Here is a 19,613-nt window from a genome sequence, read left to right on the forward strand (position 1 = left end):
TTTTGTTGAAAGAACCACCAGTACTGGGAAAAAAAGCTGTAGTTTACTTGATGAAGCATGTAATGAAGGCTGAAATATGTAGGGCTTGGTGGGCTTCTCACCTATGAGGTCCTTGTTGCGGCAGTCGATGGACAGGTTGCGCAGGGCGATGGCCACAGCCCGCACCACCTTGTCTGAGTCAGAGCGAAGCAGCTCCACTAGAATGGGAAGGCCCTTCTCCTTTCTCACGGTTGCTCGGATGTAGCTGGACCACTGCAGAAGAGAAAAAGAGAAACAGAAAGGTTCTTTACTCATACTTCACAGACCAATCAGATCATATCACCAAAACAACACAAGCCATAATGCTTAATTGTGCCCATGAGATGCTTATGATTTGGGTGTCAAGGCTAAACAAACAAAGCAGTAACACTTTATAACTCAGCAACTTCATCATTACCTAATAGCTTGTTAATAATTAAATAACTGCTACATTGCATTAATAAATGCTTTCATTTTAATTATTACCATTTCTTTGTGCCACAAACAATTAATAATTATTTCTGAATTATAGGAACCTGATTGTTAGTTAATAATTAAGTAGCTATTTTATATGTATAATCATATGTATAAGTTTGGGTGTACTCGGTCAAATTCCATTTTTTGTTGACTTTTTAAGTGAAAAGAACACCTGTTCTACTGAGAACACACTTCTGCATATTTTAATGCACAACTGCTGTTTCTTTGCTGTATTTAACAAAAAATAAAACATAAAATACAGCCTGTACAAAAGTTATGCCATTTTTTTCCCTCAATCTCAATATGTTAAACTGTCAGAAACTGTGCACTAACATTTGTAGAAAAATGCAATATTTAGGTCTGTTTCTTGAGGATGTGTTAACTTATTTTCAGACTCTTTCACACACACACTTATTTAAACACTCCACCAACTTAAGCACTTAGTAATGAAGTAAAGCATTAAAAAACCCATCTCTGTTTGACTTAGCTCCGTTTGGGTTTCAAATTTAGTAGGGTTGGGTCAGATATCAAATTTAGCTGTACCAGTCGGGCCAGGTCAGTTCTCAAATTTAGAATTGTTGGGCTGAATTGGGTCAGGTCTCAAATTTAGCAGCATCAGTTGGGCTGAGTTGGGTCCTAACTCCTGAGTGGATACTGCTGCAGGGTCTTAAATTTGATGGTACCATTCAGAATTACCAGTCGGGCCAGGTAGGGTCTCAAATTTAGTATTGCCAGTCGGGCCAGGTCGGGTCTCAAATTTAATATTACTAGTCAGGCCAGGTGGGGTCTCAAACTTAGTATTACTAGTCGGGCCAAGTTGGGTCAGGTCTCAAAATTGATGGCACCATTCAGTCGGGGTCCAGTTAGATCTCAAACTTAGCAGTGTCAGTTGGACTGGATCAGCTTTCTAATTTAGCAGAGCCAGTCGGGTGGAGGTGTGTCAGGTCTCTTATTTAGGGCAAGATCGGGTCCGTTCTCAAATTTAGCAGTACCATTCGGGCCATGTTGGGCCAGGTTGGACCAGGTCTCAAATTTAGCAGAACCAGTCAGGTCAGATTAGGTCAGGATTCAAATTTAGCAGTACCAGTCGGGCCAGGTTAGGTCAGGTCTCAAATTTAGCAGAACCATTTCGGCTGGGCAGGGACTCAAATTTAGCAGTACCAGTCGGGCCAGGTTAGGTCAGGTGTCAAACTTAGCAGAACCAGTTGGGCTGGGCAAGGACTCAAATTTAGCAGTACCACTTGGACTGGGTTAGGTGTTAAATTTAGCAGTACCAGTTGGGCTGGGTTGGGCTGGATCTCAAATTTAGCAGTATCAGCCTGGTCAGGCAAGGTCTCAAAGCCATTAAACAAAAAATGTTATTGTTATTAAACTTCAGCACCTTGTCTAATTCTCTTTGATACATGAAACCTCCGCTTTCTCTCTGAGATGAAAAAAACTTGTCTCCACAACCAGCTCTGTGGCCTTGAGATATAATTATAAAGCTGCAATGTCCTAGTGTGAGCACCAGGGGGAGGTGATGAGCTTTCGAAAGTGTAATCTCCAACCGCAGCAGGGATGAAAGCACATTTACAAAGAAAAGAGAAGAAAAACAGTCCAAAATCCTCTTATGGAGCTACGTATGTGCCCCAGACGCAGGGGGTTGTGGGTGTTAGAGGATTGGGGTCCCCGAGTGTGGCCCACACACATACAGCATTGGCTCGTAACACGCTCAGAGAGGGTGGGAACGACACAGAAGCGGGCAGGAAGCTGTCCGCAGAGCTGCATAAGAGTGAAATGATTGGATTTGCTGCTGAAACGTGTTTGATATTCGTGTATTTCAGAGCACTCATCGGACTGCTTAAGATAATACAAATAAGCTGTGAGCTCTGAGGAGCAAAGATAGAGCGAGGCTTATTGAAACATGCTAATTTCAATGTGATATAGGTGTAGTGTTTCCTCATTACCACACAGGGGTGACAGACCAGCCCTCAATAGCAGTTTCCCCCTCTACCTTGCAACCTAGCCTAGTATATCTATGTTTTTATGTCCACAATATGGCCAAAAGTAAGTGGACGCCTGATCATCACAACTACATAAGCTCGTTGGACAAAACCATGGGCATTAATATGGAGTTGCCCCCTTTGTGGCTGCAACTTCCTACACTCTTCTGGGAAGGTTTTCCACAAGGATCTGTGTATCTGCGGGAATTTGTGCCCATTCAGTCAAAAGAGCATTTGTGAGGTCAGGCAGTAATGTTGGATGAGAAGGCCTTGCTTGCAATCGACGTTCCAATTCATCCCAAAGGTGTTCAGTGAGGTTTATCTTTTTGAAGGTCGCTTTGTATACAGGGACACAGTCATGTTAGAACAGGAAAGGGCCTTTCCCAAATCCAAAGCCACACAAGTTTGAAGCATACAATTTGTCTAAGATGTCTTTGCATATTGTAGTGCTGGCATTACCCATCACTGGAACATATATGTCTGTGTGTAAAAGAGAAGATAACATGATGTGAAGTTGGCTGATTGCTTCATGTGAGATTGGATGCTAAGGTGCATGTGTTACGATAGCCCTGCCACAGGCCAAGAAATGCTACGTGTATGTGCAGTGCTCACGGTCCACTGTCCAGCGCTGAGATTCTGCAGCGCTCCAGCTGCTGCCTCCAGGGTGTTGTAATTCTGACTCTCCGTCAGCAGGGACAGATAGAGACGCACTACCTCTGGCTGATACAGCAACTCATAGCCTGCAGAAAACAAGAAAAAGAGATTGAGAAGGAATAACAACACACACACACACACACACACACACAAATATCCTAACACCTGAGTGGATACGCTGCAAGAACACAAGGCTACACAAACTCTCGAAATGACACATAGGTAAACGTAAAGGGAGGAAAAAAAATATCGATTTGCATTACAGCTCGCTCCCGGCGCATCCCGTCTGCTGCACGCTAAATAATTAGACTTCAAACTCTGCTTGATTACCATGTCGCAAGAGGGAGAGAGAGAGAGAGAGGCGAAACAATGTTCACAGCTAGCCCAGAGAAGAAAGGCCGTAATGGTTTAATGAAGGCTGTGTCACTGTCTGCCTGCGTCACTGATCACTGTCAGCTCAATCAAGGCTTTTTTCTCAACAGGACCCTTCCTTTTTTATTTTCTTTCCTTTTTATCTACACCCAATTTTCCCTCCAATGTAGTCGTGGCTAATTCCACCCACTAGTTGGGCCCCCCATCACACCACACTACCAAGCTGGGAGAGTGAAAGCTAGCACAGGCTTCCTCCAAGACATGTGAAGCTCCACTAATTCTTTTTAACCTCCGCTAATGCAACATCATTGTACAGCTCAACACGCTTGGAGGAGAACACTACCTGCTAATTATGTGTGGTTGTGGCATCACCAGGGATTGAATGTGATGTGACAAAGCGGCTGGAGGTCGTTCCTTTTCAGTGAGAGCTGACTATTTCTGGTGCAAAAGTAGGCGACACAAAGTGGGCGGGGTCAGTGACGCGACAAAGTTGAGCGGAGTTTAACTTTATGCAAATAAGAGCGAAGCGATGTGGCGATTACCAATAGGAATTGAGAATTGAGCCAGTAGTACGCGCTTTATCTGCTGCCACTGTGAAACAGTACGCTTCGTTTTTGGTTCCTAGATAGTAGTTCCCACCATAGGTGGAATAACGCTGGTGGTGCTTTCACGGTAAATAGACACTAATCACAAAGACCAAATAGTGTTTTCCTCGCAAACTGACCGTACAGACACAGGGATTAAATACAAATAAACACACAAGCGATTTCTCACCAGGACTTTTATTTTTAGTGGGAACGCCTCTAATATTTGTTTGCCGTCAGTGAAGCCATGGCAAACAACGGTCTGCTTGAGTTCAGAAACACCCACAGGCGATGAGCGACCAGCAATTTGGGCAACAAGAGGCAAAAAGTTGCTGCTGGTGTGAACGCAGGGTTAGCCTCATCAAACTGACAGAATTTTGTATCCTTTTTTGTGTTTTCACTCATCAATGTTTTCTCACTACAATACCCAGTATAGACTGGGCAAATACATAATAGAACATTGGGAATCCCCATGGCAACAAAGAAATCCTGATTGCTACTATAGCCATTGATCTAGAACCTAATGAATACAGGATGGAGCCAGTTAGCATTAGTGTAGCTCTTACTTTTGTTGTTTTCTTCAATGCATTTGGGATTAATTTTTTTCAAAGAATGTAAATTAACTAGGCCATATTATCTCCAAAGTTGTAACTATTAAGGGGCCATACTGTGGGCAGCAGCACTTTAGCCCCGCCCACTCATGCTGAAGCTATAAGGAGTGTTTCAGGCACAGTGACAAAACAAATAGCCTGCTTATTCTAAGAGATAAAGAGAGGCTTGATGTAAAAATGAACTACAACTGTTTGTGGTGCTCAAATAATCATAAGAGGTGGAGAAAAATAAAGTATAAGAAGCATGTCAGATATATATGGACCCCCAGATGGTCCATGTTTTTGCTCCATCTGTGTCTGTATGTGCATTACATGTTGGGTTTGATTACAGTCTATTGTGTAGGCTACTGCACACCAAACTCTTTGCATTAAACATCTCTTTTTAATACAGTAACAGGTCAAAATGTGTATTAAATACACAAACATGCATAACTTGACTCTCAGCAGTTCTTTAGCTTAATATGACTTGCCAAACAGAGGAACTTCAATGTTTCTTATATGAGAAAAATGAATTTAGTAGTGTTTATTATACCAGATCAATACTTTGTCATGTTTTAAAACAATGAATATCAAAATTAATTATTGGAGAGGGTTGTATGGTGTGCTGGTATTATTCGGGACATGGTAACCCCACCACGCCTCCTTGGAAATTGCGCCTATGGACAGCAATTTTGGAGCTGACGTGGGCTCCAGCTGCAGCAGACAGCAAAAAACACAGAGAATGTTGCTGGTTATCCAATCTCTGTTTCAGCGGTTTCTAAGGAGACAAGGTGAGGCGGTCAGACAAGGTCATGATTAACACGGACCACTGCCTCCGACTGGCACTGACGTATGGCTGCACACGAGGGGATGAGTGTGTGTTTGTCAGGGTTGCAAAAAAAATAAATAAATAAATAAAAAATAAAATAAAGAAGTCAAGGGCTCGGATGGCTGTCGATACAGCAATAGCACAAGTACATAACTCTGCTGGGCTCTTTAAAAACACATTTATACATCTGACAGCGAAGAAAACCAAGAATCAATAGCATTCACTGTCAAATGTACTACATTCCGCCTTTGCTTCATGCAAAAGGTGATTAAGGGGGATAACCAAATGGTTAAGACATAAACAAAGTAATTCAGAGTGGTCCGATGTGAAGTTTTTCAGCCGAAAAATGGTCAGAAATAGGACTTTCAGTTTTCAAAACAGAAAAACGGCAAAAAAAAATTAATTAAGCATGCCAAAAAAAGTTAATTTCAGCAGTAATGAAAATGAAATCATCATTAAAAATGCTAAGCGCTAAACAGCTAAACAGACACGGTAGCAGATCAACAGAGAAAATGTCGGCCACTTAAAACTATTTCTGGGTTTCTATGAGGGACATTAGACGAAATTTATAAGCACTGTTCATGCATGGGACGTGTGATGTGTCTGATCCACTTGTACCAGCACAACACACACTAACACGCCACCACCACATCAGTGTCACTGCAGTGCTGTGAATGATCCACCACCCAAATAATACCTGCTCTGTGGGGGTCCTGACCACTGGAGGTTTAAGGAGATGAAACTTTCTCTGCAAAGCACTGTAGCATGTCAAAATAAAAGCCCCCCTAAATAAAGCAACACAGCGTGCCAGAGTAAAAACTCTGTGCGGGACCACTTTTCCTTTTCTGTTGTACATCACAGAAGCTTTGCCAGCAAATAAATTATTACAGATATTTATATTTTTTTTATAATTTAATGTAGCCTACATTATATTATAAAAATATAATATGTAGGAAACATTAAAAATGTCAGATTTTTTGGGTGGTGTTGAGATAATAAGATGATAGTTTATGTTTATGAAGAATATGGCTGAATATGAAATAGTTGTCCAGTGTGCCTCATTTAAAAAAAACAAGTTTTTTGAAATATCATGTTTTGGAATGAACTCTTCAATTGTAACAGCACATTGCTTGAAATATACAGATTTTAAATGAAAGTATCAGATTTTGTACTTTATACACCACTATGAAGAAATTAGTCATTAGTTTTCTAAACAATGACCCATTTCACTCCATTTCAAACCACTCTGAATGACTTTGTGCACATCTCAGTGACTGAATTATGCAGAATTTTTTAAAAATTGGTGGAATTCCCCTTAGCAAGGCAAAACAGAGACTGCAAATCTTGTTTATGATCGTATATATGGATAGGTGGCTTATGCTGCAAGCAAATGTGACAGTGAATGAAAAAGCCAACAAAAAGAAACATGAAACACAAAGCTTGCATTCTTCCTTCTCAGAACCCACAGAGTTATTATGTGATTAGATTTCAGATGCAGCAGCAGAGAGGATATCGAACAGTCACGACTCTCGAGGTAACACACACCACTCGCTCTGTCTCTGAGGAGAATCCATTTGTGGACATAGTATCTCGCTCCCTCTCTCTCAACACAGAGTCATCACTTTAACATGCATTAATCACCATCAAGGCCTGAGAGCAAGAATCGCTAATCCCTTAAAGCAGAGCAAGTGTCATATTGTTGCATTAGGCTTAAGTATTACGCTGAGTTATAAATACTATACATATCCTAAGGCTCACAGTTGGATCCTGCTGGCTCATAGTCTCCATTTCCCAGCTAAACAAAGAGAGACTCCTGTGAAACATTTAGGCCAGCCTGTCAAACGTGTTTCACAAAGATAACCTGCCTTTGCTCATGCTGACATCACATATAAAGAAGGGCAAAAAATCAAATTCAATCACTTTCTGCACGGCAAATAGCTGTGCATCCAAATTCAACACTGACCGAATTAATTCAATACTACCGAATATTGAATAATTCCATGTTGTTCAGTACCAAAATTCAATACCTAAGGAGGCTTATCAGCGTCTGTGAGCCAATAAGCATGTTTGTGCTAAAATCTCAACTGCTGATTGGCTGTATAAATTAGAGCTTTAATCGGGCCTATACCTTTTGGTTTAAACGGTAAATACAGCTTGAGAATTTTCTGTCTAAACACGATCCATACCACATCGTCTTGTTCTGAGTCTGAAACCAACCCCAGTATAACAAAATTCTATCTGAACCCAACCTGATTAAACATCAGGTTTTGAGATTGAAACTGACCCCAGTATAACAAAATTCTGTCCAAAACTGACCCGATCTGAAGCACTGAAAGTCTGAAACCCAAGTACAACAAAATTTTGTCTGAACCCGACCCAAACTACATTATCATGTTTTGAGTCTAAACCTAACCTGAGCGCAACAAAGTTCTGTCCTAATCGACCACAGTCAAACCAACTCGAACCACAAGTTTTGAGTGTGAATCTGACCTGAACCAGAAAACATGGACAGATTTGGACATCTGTCAAAGTCCGAACAACATCATTATGTTTTGTGTCCGAACAGACTAGAATACAACCGAATTATGTCCGAACCCGACCCGAACAACATCACCATGTTTTGAGTCTGAACCTGACCTGAGCCCAACAAAATTCTGCTCAGACTTGACCCGACTGGAGCCACATCATCAAGTTTTGATTCCAAACCCAACCTGAGCCCAACAAATTTGTCAGAACCCAACCTGACCAGAACCACATCATGTTTTACGTCTGAAACTGACCCAAGTATAATAAAATTCTGTCTGAACCCATCCAGACCTACCAAACCATATTACGTTTTGAGGTCGAAACTGACCCCAGTGTAACAAAGTTCTGTCTCAAACTGACCTGAATCGGCCCATCACCCACAGTACAAACTAAAACCTGAGGACAGAGCCAGTTACTGAGTAGCGACAATAACAGTATCATTACCTAATATATAAATAATTTGGAAAACAACATAAGACGATATGCTATAACAAAATAGTCAGCTGTTCAAAAACAATCTACTCTCTAGCTGAGAGCAAAATGGATGAGCCTTTCCAGAAGAAGGGTGCCAGTTTGTTTAATTCTATTTAGCTTTTCATTTAGTCTGTATTTACTTTGTTGATTTGCTACTCGGTTGATTTGATGGAGCTTCTCATTTGCCTGAACAGATTAGCATACTGAGCTTGACTATATCTCTAGAAATGTTCTTGCAAATTGGTAGTATTACCGCCAGCAGTCATGGTCCAGTGTTCCTCCATGTTCATTCGGTTGGAATCCTAAATATTGCCAAACTGGTGCATTATAAATTGGTAAGTAACATTAGAAGCTAGCCCGATGGTAATTACATGGTAATTATATTAGCATCAGGGAAACTGCAAGCCAAGACTCTGTAGCGGTACAAGTGGTACTTTTTAGCTGAATTTGGATTAGGATGATGCAGATGATAATAGTTTGTCTAAATGTACATTATTGTCCCAGCTTGATTCAAAGTATTTTGGCCAGCCCTAGGAATTGTTGAGTATTCCTTTCAAAAGGAGAATGACTGACGTGTGGTGGTTTCGGTGAGCATGCTCTCCGGACCAGGCTAGAATTAGTGATCGTTTAGTCAAGCAGGAGGAACGGTGCCGTGCTTAGCCACACGCTAACTTGAGGTATGCAGGCCTCTCGTGGATGCTAGCTTGTGGTAGCCATATAGGCACAGGAGAAGCAGTAGTGGGCCTTTTTATGTGTGAGGAGGATAAATACGCACCTCATGAAGAATGGCTTCGGTGAAAGTGCTTTTTTTACATTTCAGCCTGTTGAAGTGTGTGTGTTACTGTGTCATCTTTCTTTTTTGGTGTTTGCACACATAGTCATCACCCTTTAAGCCTCTTTTAGCTCATCACCCTCCATAACGAGCTGGAAGCCATCTCTGGAAGCTAAAAAGGAAGCATACAGCGGGGTAGAACAAAGCAAAAGTGTGTGCGTGTGTGCATTCGTCTGTGCGCTAGCTCTTTTGTTATGCTAAATCTGGGGCTTTTTAAAAAGAATTCTGTGGCTTACAGCATGGGATAGCAAGTGAGTATCACTCAGCCACAGAGAAGGAGAATCCTCCATGCTTAGCAACAGCAACTTTCTTCTCAGCCTCTTTCATGACGGGGCCAAGGCACTGAAACGAACCAGATTGTGGCTAAGACGTTTGTCGGCAAGCTCGGCTTTCAAACCAGATCATTTGTGTAATCAGCAAATTAAAGGGCATGTGACTTGGAGGAAGGCTGTTGACAGTTTACTAAAGACAGATTCCTTGATTTCTGCCTGGTGTCCACCAGAGGGGAACCTTACATGTTCGATTAACTACCAACATTATTAGGAACTGACAGTAAAACAAAACAATCAAGTTTTGACTTATAATGGACCCATTGTGTGAGAAAAAAACATCACTTTAGGCTTTCTGGAAGTCCTGACTATATCACTGACTAACAAATAAAACATACAGTATGTCTTTTTCAAGCTTTAAACATCTCTGTTTAGTCTATAACAGCCAACATATGTTCATGCTACTAACATACTATTAGAAATCCAATAGGGGTGCTAGCAGAAATTAGCATTGTCATCTAAGTGTATTTTCTCACTTACTGACCACAGTTTGTCATTCTTAGCCTAAACAGAGGCCTAGCGTTAACGGTCATGGCTTGCCCCTGGTGTCCACAATGCTTCAAATTTCCGAACAGAGATTTTCATGTTCAGGTATCCTTGAATCCTTGAAATTTCCAATTCTAGTTCAGGAGTGCTATCCCTTGCCTCCACATTTGATTATTTTCCCTGCTCTAATACAATGTCAATTAACTGATCACTTGGATCATATGTGTTAGAGCAGGGAAAACAACAAATGATGCAGTGCAGGGGTACTCTAGGACCACTGTTCTTGGGCAAGGATCCTTACTTCTGACACTGGAGGGAAAGACTTCATCACAGTTTGGTGATTTTCCTCCTCAAACAAACTTACTAAACCCAAAACCTGCTGAGTTGAATCAGGCATCTTTCAGTAGGGGGGGATCAACAAACTGTGCTGCAATCTGTCCTTCCAGGAATTTGATGAACTCCTGCTCTAGGGGCTTGGCTTCATCCAACAGTTACAATGCTGCAAATCCCAAGCTATGCTCTCGAGTTGGTAACCAAAAAGATCTTCTATTCTCTAAAATGAGCTAAAATAGAAATTCCCTTTGTACCTAAGATTAATCAGGACTCCGGACTCCGTTACCTGACTGTATTCCACTGATAATGGTCCACTGATGTTGATTTCCACTCCCTGTCCATTGACCTTATTCCACTGATAACTATCCACTGCGTTTGGTTTGCGCTTCCCTATCACTCCACACATTTGTATTACTATGTCTCCAATGCTGCTCGATTGCTTTGATCCCATATTCTTCCAGATATCTGAAGTGTTGTAATCTAGTGAGCTGATGTCTGCTGAGGCAGGATGCAGTCAGTCGGTGAATACTGGCAGGCAGGGGCACTGGGCTGTGTAATTCATTCCACCTCACTAGCGTGTGTGTGCTAGCCGCCGGCTTGTTAGGAGGTAACAGTGGATCATTATGAATAATTGGCAAATGACCTTCTGTCTCCAAGCCAAGGACACACCCAGATTACTGCTACACACTTACAAGTACACAAATATCAGTCTGTCAGTGTGTGCTTCTAATGCAATCTGAAAGTGCCCCCAGTTCATAGGTACATGGGAGCACATGCACATTCATACAAAAGAAACAACGAGCTGCATTTAACACAAGGTGCTGCAAAAGGTTTGGAAGCATCCCAACAACAAGCAGACATACACAGTCACCCCACAGGCTCTTCAAGCTAATTAGTGTAATTAGCTATCCTGAGAGTTTCTGATGCAGAGAGCAAGGGAACGCTACAGAGGCAAATACCCTCGCACAGTCCGTTTGAGGCACTACAGCGAGGCTGAATTCAAATGCAAAATTCTCTCGGGCTTTCTACAGACTCGTTCTGTTATCACCAGGTATTTCAAAGTAATGTCCTGGCGGGCCAAAGCTCCAGGTACAGTGTGTATCTTCCATTCTTTGGCACACCTAGCTGAAGAAGAGCATGGCAATGAGCTGAAGCAGACAGTACTACATGGCAGAGAACTACAACACCCCCTGGTTTAAATTACCCTGGCGCTGGTTGTACCAACAGGGCTTACACCTGGTCGTAAGATGAAGTTTCACTAACGCCAGGTATAACTTTTATGCCTATCTGAAAGCAGGCGAAAAAGTTAAATTCTAGTCCTTTTCTAGGCTACTATAATCACTTTTAACAAGTTAGTTCTGCACACTGCACCAGTTAGAGACTTCTCTTGTTGCAACTTAAATCTCTAACAGGCACTGTGTGCAGCAGTGAGCTAGCAATGTAGCAAGTGTTCACAACAGGAGCAGACTGCATTCTTTCAGAGCTAATGTCCACGGTTTTTCTGCTTTTGTTCTCTTGGTAGAATCAGTTAGCATGTTGCCAGTAATAGGTACATGCACAGCAGTTTTCTCTTTAGCATGCCACATGATTTTCAATCCATTGCTTTGCTTTTATTCCCACAATCATTGTAAACTATGAATATACAATAGAAAACACTGCACTTCACTATACATTACCATCAAGGAAAAATAACTGTCACATGTGGTACTCTTTAACTGAATTTAGATCATGATAACATTATTTAATAATATAATAATTTTGCAGACAATAATCATTTGTCTAAATTTATATTATCATCCAAGCTTACTGGAAGAAAAGCCACCAGCGAGTGGGTTCAGAATGTATTTGTGAATTGTCTGATGATCTGATTTAGGCAAGTTAGAACAAGAAAAGACAAAAAAATGCAGTTTCTGAGGTGTCTGGGATTGGGATCAAGCTCTGGGCTGCAGTATTAAATACAGGTTAATAGAAAGTAAAGATGACAGATTAAGGGATGCCAAGCACTGAGAGGCTCATCAATTAGCAACCAGCCTAATTAGGTTTAAACGTCTCCCTTATTGGCTGCATTTAGGGACGTGTTGAGATTTGACAGGAAGTCAAACGGTGATGAATCAACAGACACTTTTCAGTGGACACATCTAACACAAAGTACCTGTTTCTTTCTACTCACTCTTACTACACATACACCATGAAGTTTCCATCTACAAGCCCATTAAAGCTCATTAAAGGCTTCAACCATTGATTTGCTGCCCATGAGAACAACTATATTATTATGATCCCAAGACGTAAAATCATTCTTCGCTGCTACTTTGTTTGTGTTACGGCACAGTCACACACAACCAAACAGAGATACTCAGGGCTGTCTCTCCTCCAACATGGCCCAGATGTACATCCAGACCAACCCAACAATCTACACTCTGTGGAAGATTTGTTTAACTTGTATAACTTTAGTCTTTCACTGTAGTGTCCAGATGGTTTAGCTTGTAAAACTTTTGTCTTGGCTGGAACTCCAAGCTTATAAATCCCATTTGTATTTTTGAAGATGCGATAAAATCTTGAAAAATCAGGAAGATCTGAAGGCTCTTATAAGGAATGTTAACGAACAGAGTGAAAAGATGGGTGCTTCAACATAATATAAAGAAAACGAAGGTTTTGACAATGGGAATGACCACTAACTTGATCGTTGATGGTGAAGAAGCAGAAGTGGTGGAAAGCTTTGGCCTACTTCAGGGGTGTCCAATCTTATCTGCAATGGGCCAGTGTGGCTGCAGGTTTACATGCCAAACGAGCTGGAGTTCACCTGATTCCACTTGTTTAATCAGTTGGTCTCCGTCTTCAGCAATTGATCACGTATGCTCCCACACTGTTGGAATGAAAACCTACAACCACACTGGCCCTTTTGTGGATAAGTTTGGACACCACTGGCCTACTTGGATCAATTATTAACAACAATGAATCCAGCAGTCAAGAAATACGACACGGATTGGCACTCGGCAGAGTGAGGATGAAGTCAAAATGTGATGGTGAGTCTCTACCAATTTCAGAACTGTCCAGGCTGTGGTCTTTTTTGCCGTTCTTTATGGATGTGAAAGCTCTACATTAACAAAGGGTAACATGAAAAATATTGATGCCTTTGAACTGGTCCTGACTTTCGAGAGAACCTTGAATGCCACAGAAAGAAATGGATTCTTGACCAAACTTCAAGCCTCACCTCTCACTTAATGCACAGATAATCAAACTGAAGCTTTCTGAATATATACTGAGAAGAACAAATTCATTAGAAAAGACAGTTATCCTTAGAACAGTTCAAGGCAAAAGGAAGAGGGTGGCCAGCAGTAAGAAGCCTAAAGACCCAAACAGAAGACAGGGCATTCTGGAGAAACACTATCCATATGGTTGCCAGGAGTCAAAACCAACATGACAGCACTAATTAATAATAAGAATAGCTGTAAAATCATTTGATGGAACATTTTGGGCAATTTTTCATTCTTGAAGCTACATTTTCCCAAAGTTCAGTTAGCCTCTTTCCATTGAGGTTCTGCTTATTTACCTATTATCAGGCTTTGTTGTTTGGTCTGTTGGCAGTCCATTCTCACATTCATGTTACAGTCTACCCTATATGGGTTCTAACAGAATTTGGGGGCTCGACCGGGATTTGAACCTTCGCATCCAAGGTCAGAATCATACCCCCCAGACCATGTGCATTAATGGACTGCAGCATATCCATATAACAAACTGAAGAGCTGGATATTTCTTTATGCTGAAGTTAAGAGAGTGTTATATGTCTCCATGTTGTATTTGGTACCATCTCCACTGAAATGAATGTTGTAACAAAAGAGATCTTGAGATCAACATTTCTCAAATTGCACCATGATCAGTCAGATTGAATGTGCCCATTAATGGTGAAAATAGGAAGAAAACGAAAAGAGCGCGACAGCTTTTTAACTGTGAAGAAACCTTGAAATCTTTTTAATATCTCAAGTGCCTTTGGAGCATCATCTCAATAGAGTCAGCAAAAGAATGAGACAGGCGGTCAAGGCCATTAAAGCACAGCAGGGAAAGTGTGTGTCCATCTCTAGAGCTCAGCTCTGTGACAGTCTGTGTGTGTGTGTCAGACGCTGGACCTCGATGTGACAGGAAGTCTCAAAGCCAGTGGGTTGTCTTTGTTTCAGAGAGTCAAAGACACCAGGTCATATCAACAGGCAGGAGGCTGGCCGTCCAGGGAGAGGAAGTTACAGGCTCAAAGAGAAGACTGACATAAAAACAAAAGTGTCTTTCTGTTTGCTGTCTCTGATCGAGCTTTCTAAACCCACTGCAGGTTATTGGATGGAACAGAGTGCTGGTGAAAGGACAGTGCCCATCTCTTGCGGTGCTGTGTGGCATCTAGGCAACAGCTGCTTTGTAACCCATGACCGCCAATGGTCGAACAGAAGAGCATGCTCCCAATTCTTCACAACAATTAATGGATGTTTATACCCTACCAATAACATTGTGCAAACTGCATACCTACATCATCAACATTTGCCTCAAACCATGTCAAGTTAAGTCATCAAACATGGACTTGCTTATGCGGTTTCTGACACTGTTATGACCAACTGTTACCTATCAAAATGGACAAAAGGATGATGCATAGCTAAAAAACACAGTAGCAGCTAATCCAAAGCTTGAAACTCTCACAGCTTCGGTGCAAAACTAAAAAAGCAAAACCTGAACTGAAATCTGAGCCCTTGAACTGAACTCTCACTATAAAGGCTGACGTTGTGCAGTACTGCACACGTCAAATCTGCTTTTGGAAGTGAAGGTTTTTTCTTCTTCTCTTTCTGCAATTGTTTTCTCATCTATCTGAAGTCAGTCATTAGACACACTCCTCCTTCATGTGTATCTCAGTATGCCTCTATATAAACATCAATATGTTACCCCATGAGATTCTTCTATGTTCCTTATGTTCTATAACTTAATTGGCTGTAGTTTGAGCAGAATGTGTTTGTTCACACATCTCCGCATTGGAACAGGTGTGCAGTAGAAAATTATACGAGTCCAAAGCGTTTAACTTTAGCACCAAAGTTTTTGAGACAGATTTCAGCTTTCATCTACACTTGAAGTGCTCATTTTACGAACATTAAGCTGTATCCTAGATTCTACATGATGTTTAACCATTAACAGGATAATTTAGGTCATTTATTTGGTCAAAAGGCTGGCCCTTTATAATCACAGGAAAACACCTGGTCTATGCATTGGTCAAAATCCCAAGCAAATGCATGCTGATAGTAATGCTACTGTCTTGTTTTTACTTAGGGGGTTAGGGAAAAACTACATGCATTTGCTTTATCATTAAAGTAATTCTTTAAGAGCAGATGTCTGCACTGAAGCCCAAGGGCTCAGCATGGCTGGACGGCTCGGCAGCCTTCTGCTGCTGCTGCACACCAATTCAAAACCTCAGCGAGGAAAGAGAGAGGTAGAGAAGGAGAGAGAGAGATGGAAAGAGACTATCATCCACTAACCCCCCTGAAAATAGCCGCCGAAATCACCAAGGCAACCATCGTCCAGTCGCGCTAACAAATTTGTTCATTGAAAGAGAGAGAGAGAGAGTGAGAGAGAGAGAGAGACAGACAGACAGACAGGCAGACACAGAGAGAGAAAGCAAGGTGTTGACAGTGTTTTATCTGCTAAGTTCTTCATTCCAGGGAGCAGGAAGAATGACAGCCACAGGGTATGTAGGCTGTCAAATGGCATCATGGGAAGGCTCTGAGCTTGTATGCATGAGAGACGCTAGGATAGCAGGATTCTGTCACAAAATTCCCATTCCTGGCATCAAGGAGCTTTCCAGCTCTGTCTCCTCATCACTAGGTTCACCTGTGTCTTGTTTAATTAGTCTGTTTGTGCACATATATGCTTCTACCATTTATTCATCATTCAATCATCACAATGTAAACAAAGTAATTACAGAGTAGTTTGACATGATATTCTAGGGATGTTTTCGAACTGTCAGGACAACAGCGGTTGTGACAGGAACCAGATGTCTGAAGCACTTAATGCCCTAAAACAGGGGTGCTCAAACATTTTTGTCTGAGGGGCCCAAATTGCAATGCTTGTGGTGGGCCAAGGGCCAAAAATACAAAACAGTATACAAATAAAATGCTTTATATTCTTACTAAAATACTTTCGTGAATAGAAAATATGAATGCAATAAATTATATATATAGTATAAAAATGTTTGTTTTGTCATTGTGGAGGGGCTGTGGTTAGGCTAACTTTCTAGTGGGCCAAATCAAACATCCTCCTGTGCCAACTTTGGCCTGGGGGACCACAATTTAGACAGTACAGCTGAAAAAGGTATTACATGAAATGGTTATGAATACGGTTCACTGTTGGTTTTGGATGATAAATAAAATGGCTATATTTGCGCTGTAGATGCCGTGACCCCTGGTTCCTATCGCCACAACGGAAAAGATACCAGATTTTTTTCTCTACAATGAACAATTTCTGCAATTTTATGAATGCTTATTAACATCACAGTGCACATGGCATCTGCTGCTGGATGGGGACCAAAACTGTCAGGATGATGTTTTGCGCTAAAAACACGACACCTGAAACAGGATGTGCAGGAAGCGTGATGAGCAAATCGCCGCCGGAAGCATAGGAGTGCCGGGATCTGACTGGGGTTCAGGGGAACGGAGGCGTTCTACATGCTGCAGCCACATCAAGGAGTTAGAGAGAGGAAGATGTCTGTGGGTGAAGTACAAACCCGCCTTAAGTCAAATATACCATCAAGTCAGCAACGTTTTCAAAGGAAAATGGTTCCAGGAAGGACGTGTGATGGCCTCAAAACTTTCAGCTAATCTGGCAGGCCTGTTGCTGTGCAGCTAACTAAACACGGAGGAGTTTAAGCTGTGGGATCGACACTTATTCATACCATATTGGAACCATCTGTAACAGGTTCACACAGGCCTTTACTGGAGTGGGATGCTTCTTTTCTCCAAATCCCCCCACATGTCGCTTCATTTTTTTCCCCCCTCTGAGCCTTTTGTTTCTCTCGGATTCCCTCTCTGTGCCTACGCTCTGCGCCTACCAGTGAAAAATGTAACAAGAACTCAAAATTCAGTACCTCATCTTTTGTTCTTCTGGTTGTTTAGAAGTGTAAACAACACCTATAATGTCGTTTCACCAAAGATTTGAAATAGCTTAAATTAGAGGTACAGCTTAAATCCAGTATCAGTATCCAATATTTTCATTAAGTCATATTAGCGAATTTGATTTGGTGCACTGGTTTTGTTCTTGTAGCTAATGATTATAGCTAGCTACCTTAGCAAGCCAGTTACTATCGCCAGCTAGCTAATACATTTGGTATTTTGTCATATGTTCTTTTGGTTGCTTATATGTCTAAAATTCAACCAATTATCTCTGAAAAAGTTTTTTGTTGTAGCCAATGATTACAGCTAGCTACCTTAGCGAGCCAGCTATTATAGCCAGCTAAGCAAGCTAGCACATTTGGCTTATCTAGCCGGGTAACTAGCTCGCTCACTAGCCAGCTTAGCACAAATGGTCTTTTATCATTTCACCGCCATCCTAAAAACATGTCTCTCTGTTTTTTTTAGCAATTTTTATTTTTCTGCATCATTTGAACACGGCAGTTGCTTTTGACATCATATCAAAATTTCCTGATGAACAGACCAACAGAAATGCTCCAAGATCATTTAGAATAAAATCTCTTTACATTGACTTACATTAAAAGTAAAAAACATTTTTGCCTTCTCCTGTAAAGTTATTATTTTGGGCATAGATGTTTTTCTTTGGGCAGTCAGCTAAGCTAGTTAACTACCAAGCTAGCTAGTATTTCTCTTATGTTAACTGTGACTGGCCCATGTTACTGGTAATGTCGCTAACACTAGTGCTAGACAGGTTAATGTTACAGTTATTTGGACAGTGTCTTTTCATGATTGACCCATCCATGATAACATTTCAACGACCTGCTACCATTAACTGAGAATCCTGGAGTGGAGCAGGGAAGGGAGGCATGTTAAAAGGTCATTAGCGTTGCTCTTTAAGTCTTTTGTTCCTTTGTTTCTTGGCTAGAAAAGGCAGCTCAAGGTTGCCGGGACGCCGGCTTAGGTCGATGTGTCTGATTCAGCCGGACTGCCTTGGGATTTCCCCCCGCACGCCTGGTGTCATGTCCCATTCTTCATATGCTGCTTCTCCTCTTGCTAAGTATCCACATCTCTCCTGTTCCTGTTCTCCTCTCACCTCCACTGTATCCCTCCATCCATCCTTCGTTACCTCTCTTGGCCACTGATGCATCATCCATCATCGTTGTGAGAGTGCAACGAAGGCCCTCTCCGGGATTTACATACAATCACTTACTCACCCAGTCTAAAAGGTGCCACTACCGCTATCACTATCAGTATCACTATTGCGCCTTCTTTCTCTCTCTTTTTCTCTCTCGCTGCTTCTGCCTCTCAGTGCAAAAACAAGATGTACAGCACAGCTGTTAACAAGCATGTAACAGCGCCTTCATGGTCACCTTGTTTTCGCCTTCCCTGCCCGAAAGTGTATGTCCATGGCTTTGTGTGGGAGTGTGAAAGGAAGCAGCCTGGAATAAAGCTGGGAGTTGTAGCAGGATCTGATGACTGAATCAAATCCAGTTGATAATGAGTACTGCTTTAATTGAATCCTGCTAAATGACATTGATATACCCATGCCGTAAACATGTCATACAGTAAGGTCAATAAATATTTGGACGTTGACATCATCATTGCTATTTTAGCTGTCTACCAATGTATATTGGAAGTGAGACATTTTCAGCTTTAATTCGACGGTATTTACATCCAAGTTGGTGGATGGTGTAGGAATTACAACCATTTTCATACAAAGTCTCTCCATTTTTAGGGGAGAATTGGCTGCTCAGTTGTTTCATGGTCAGGTGTGTGTTATTCCCTTAAAATAAATATTAGGTGTGACCAGTTTATTTTGTGCGCCGATGTATTTGGTGCTTAAAAAGAAAGGATACTGATGAGCTCAGATACACCAAAAGGCCTAGAAGACCCCAGAAAACACCTGTGGTGGATGAGAGAAGAATTCTTTCCTTGGTGAAGAAAAACCTCTTCAAAGTTGGCCAGATCAAGAAACCTTC

At 41.5% G+C, this 19,613-nt stretch overlaps 1 protein-coding gene across 1 annotated transcript in view; it reads right to left on the minus strand.

Annotated features, from left to right (window-relative positions):
* The window catches only part of arvcfb (ARVCF delta catenin family member b), a 149,098-nt gene that overhangs the window by 24,543 nt on the left and 104,942 nt on the right, over nucleotides 1-19,613 (minus strand). The window contains exons 10-11 of the mRNA XM_036599157.1: nucleotides 3,090-3,217; nucleotides 102-252 (exon numbers count right to left, since the gene is read on the minus strand). Of these exons, the coding sequence (XP_036455050.1) occupies nucleotides 102-252; nucleotides 3,090-3,217 (279 nt within the window). The remainder of the gene's footprint in view (nucleotides 1-101; nucleotides 253-3,089; nucleotides 3,218-19,613) is intronic.

This window comes from Colossoma macropomum, unplaced genomic scaffold (assembly GCF_904425465.1).
Source record: "Colossoma macropomum unplaced genomic scaffold, Colossoma_macropomum, whole genome shotgun sequence".
Taxonomy (NCBI): Eukaryota; Metazoa; Chordata; class Actinopteri; order Characiformes; family Serrasalmidae; genus Colossoma; species Colossoma macropomum.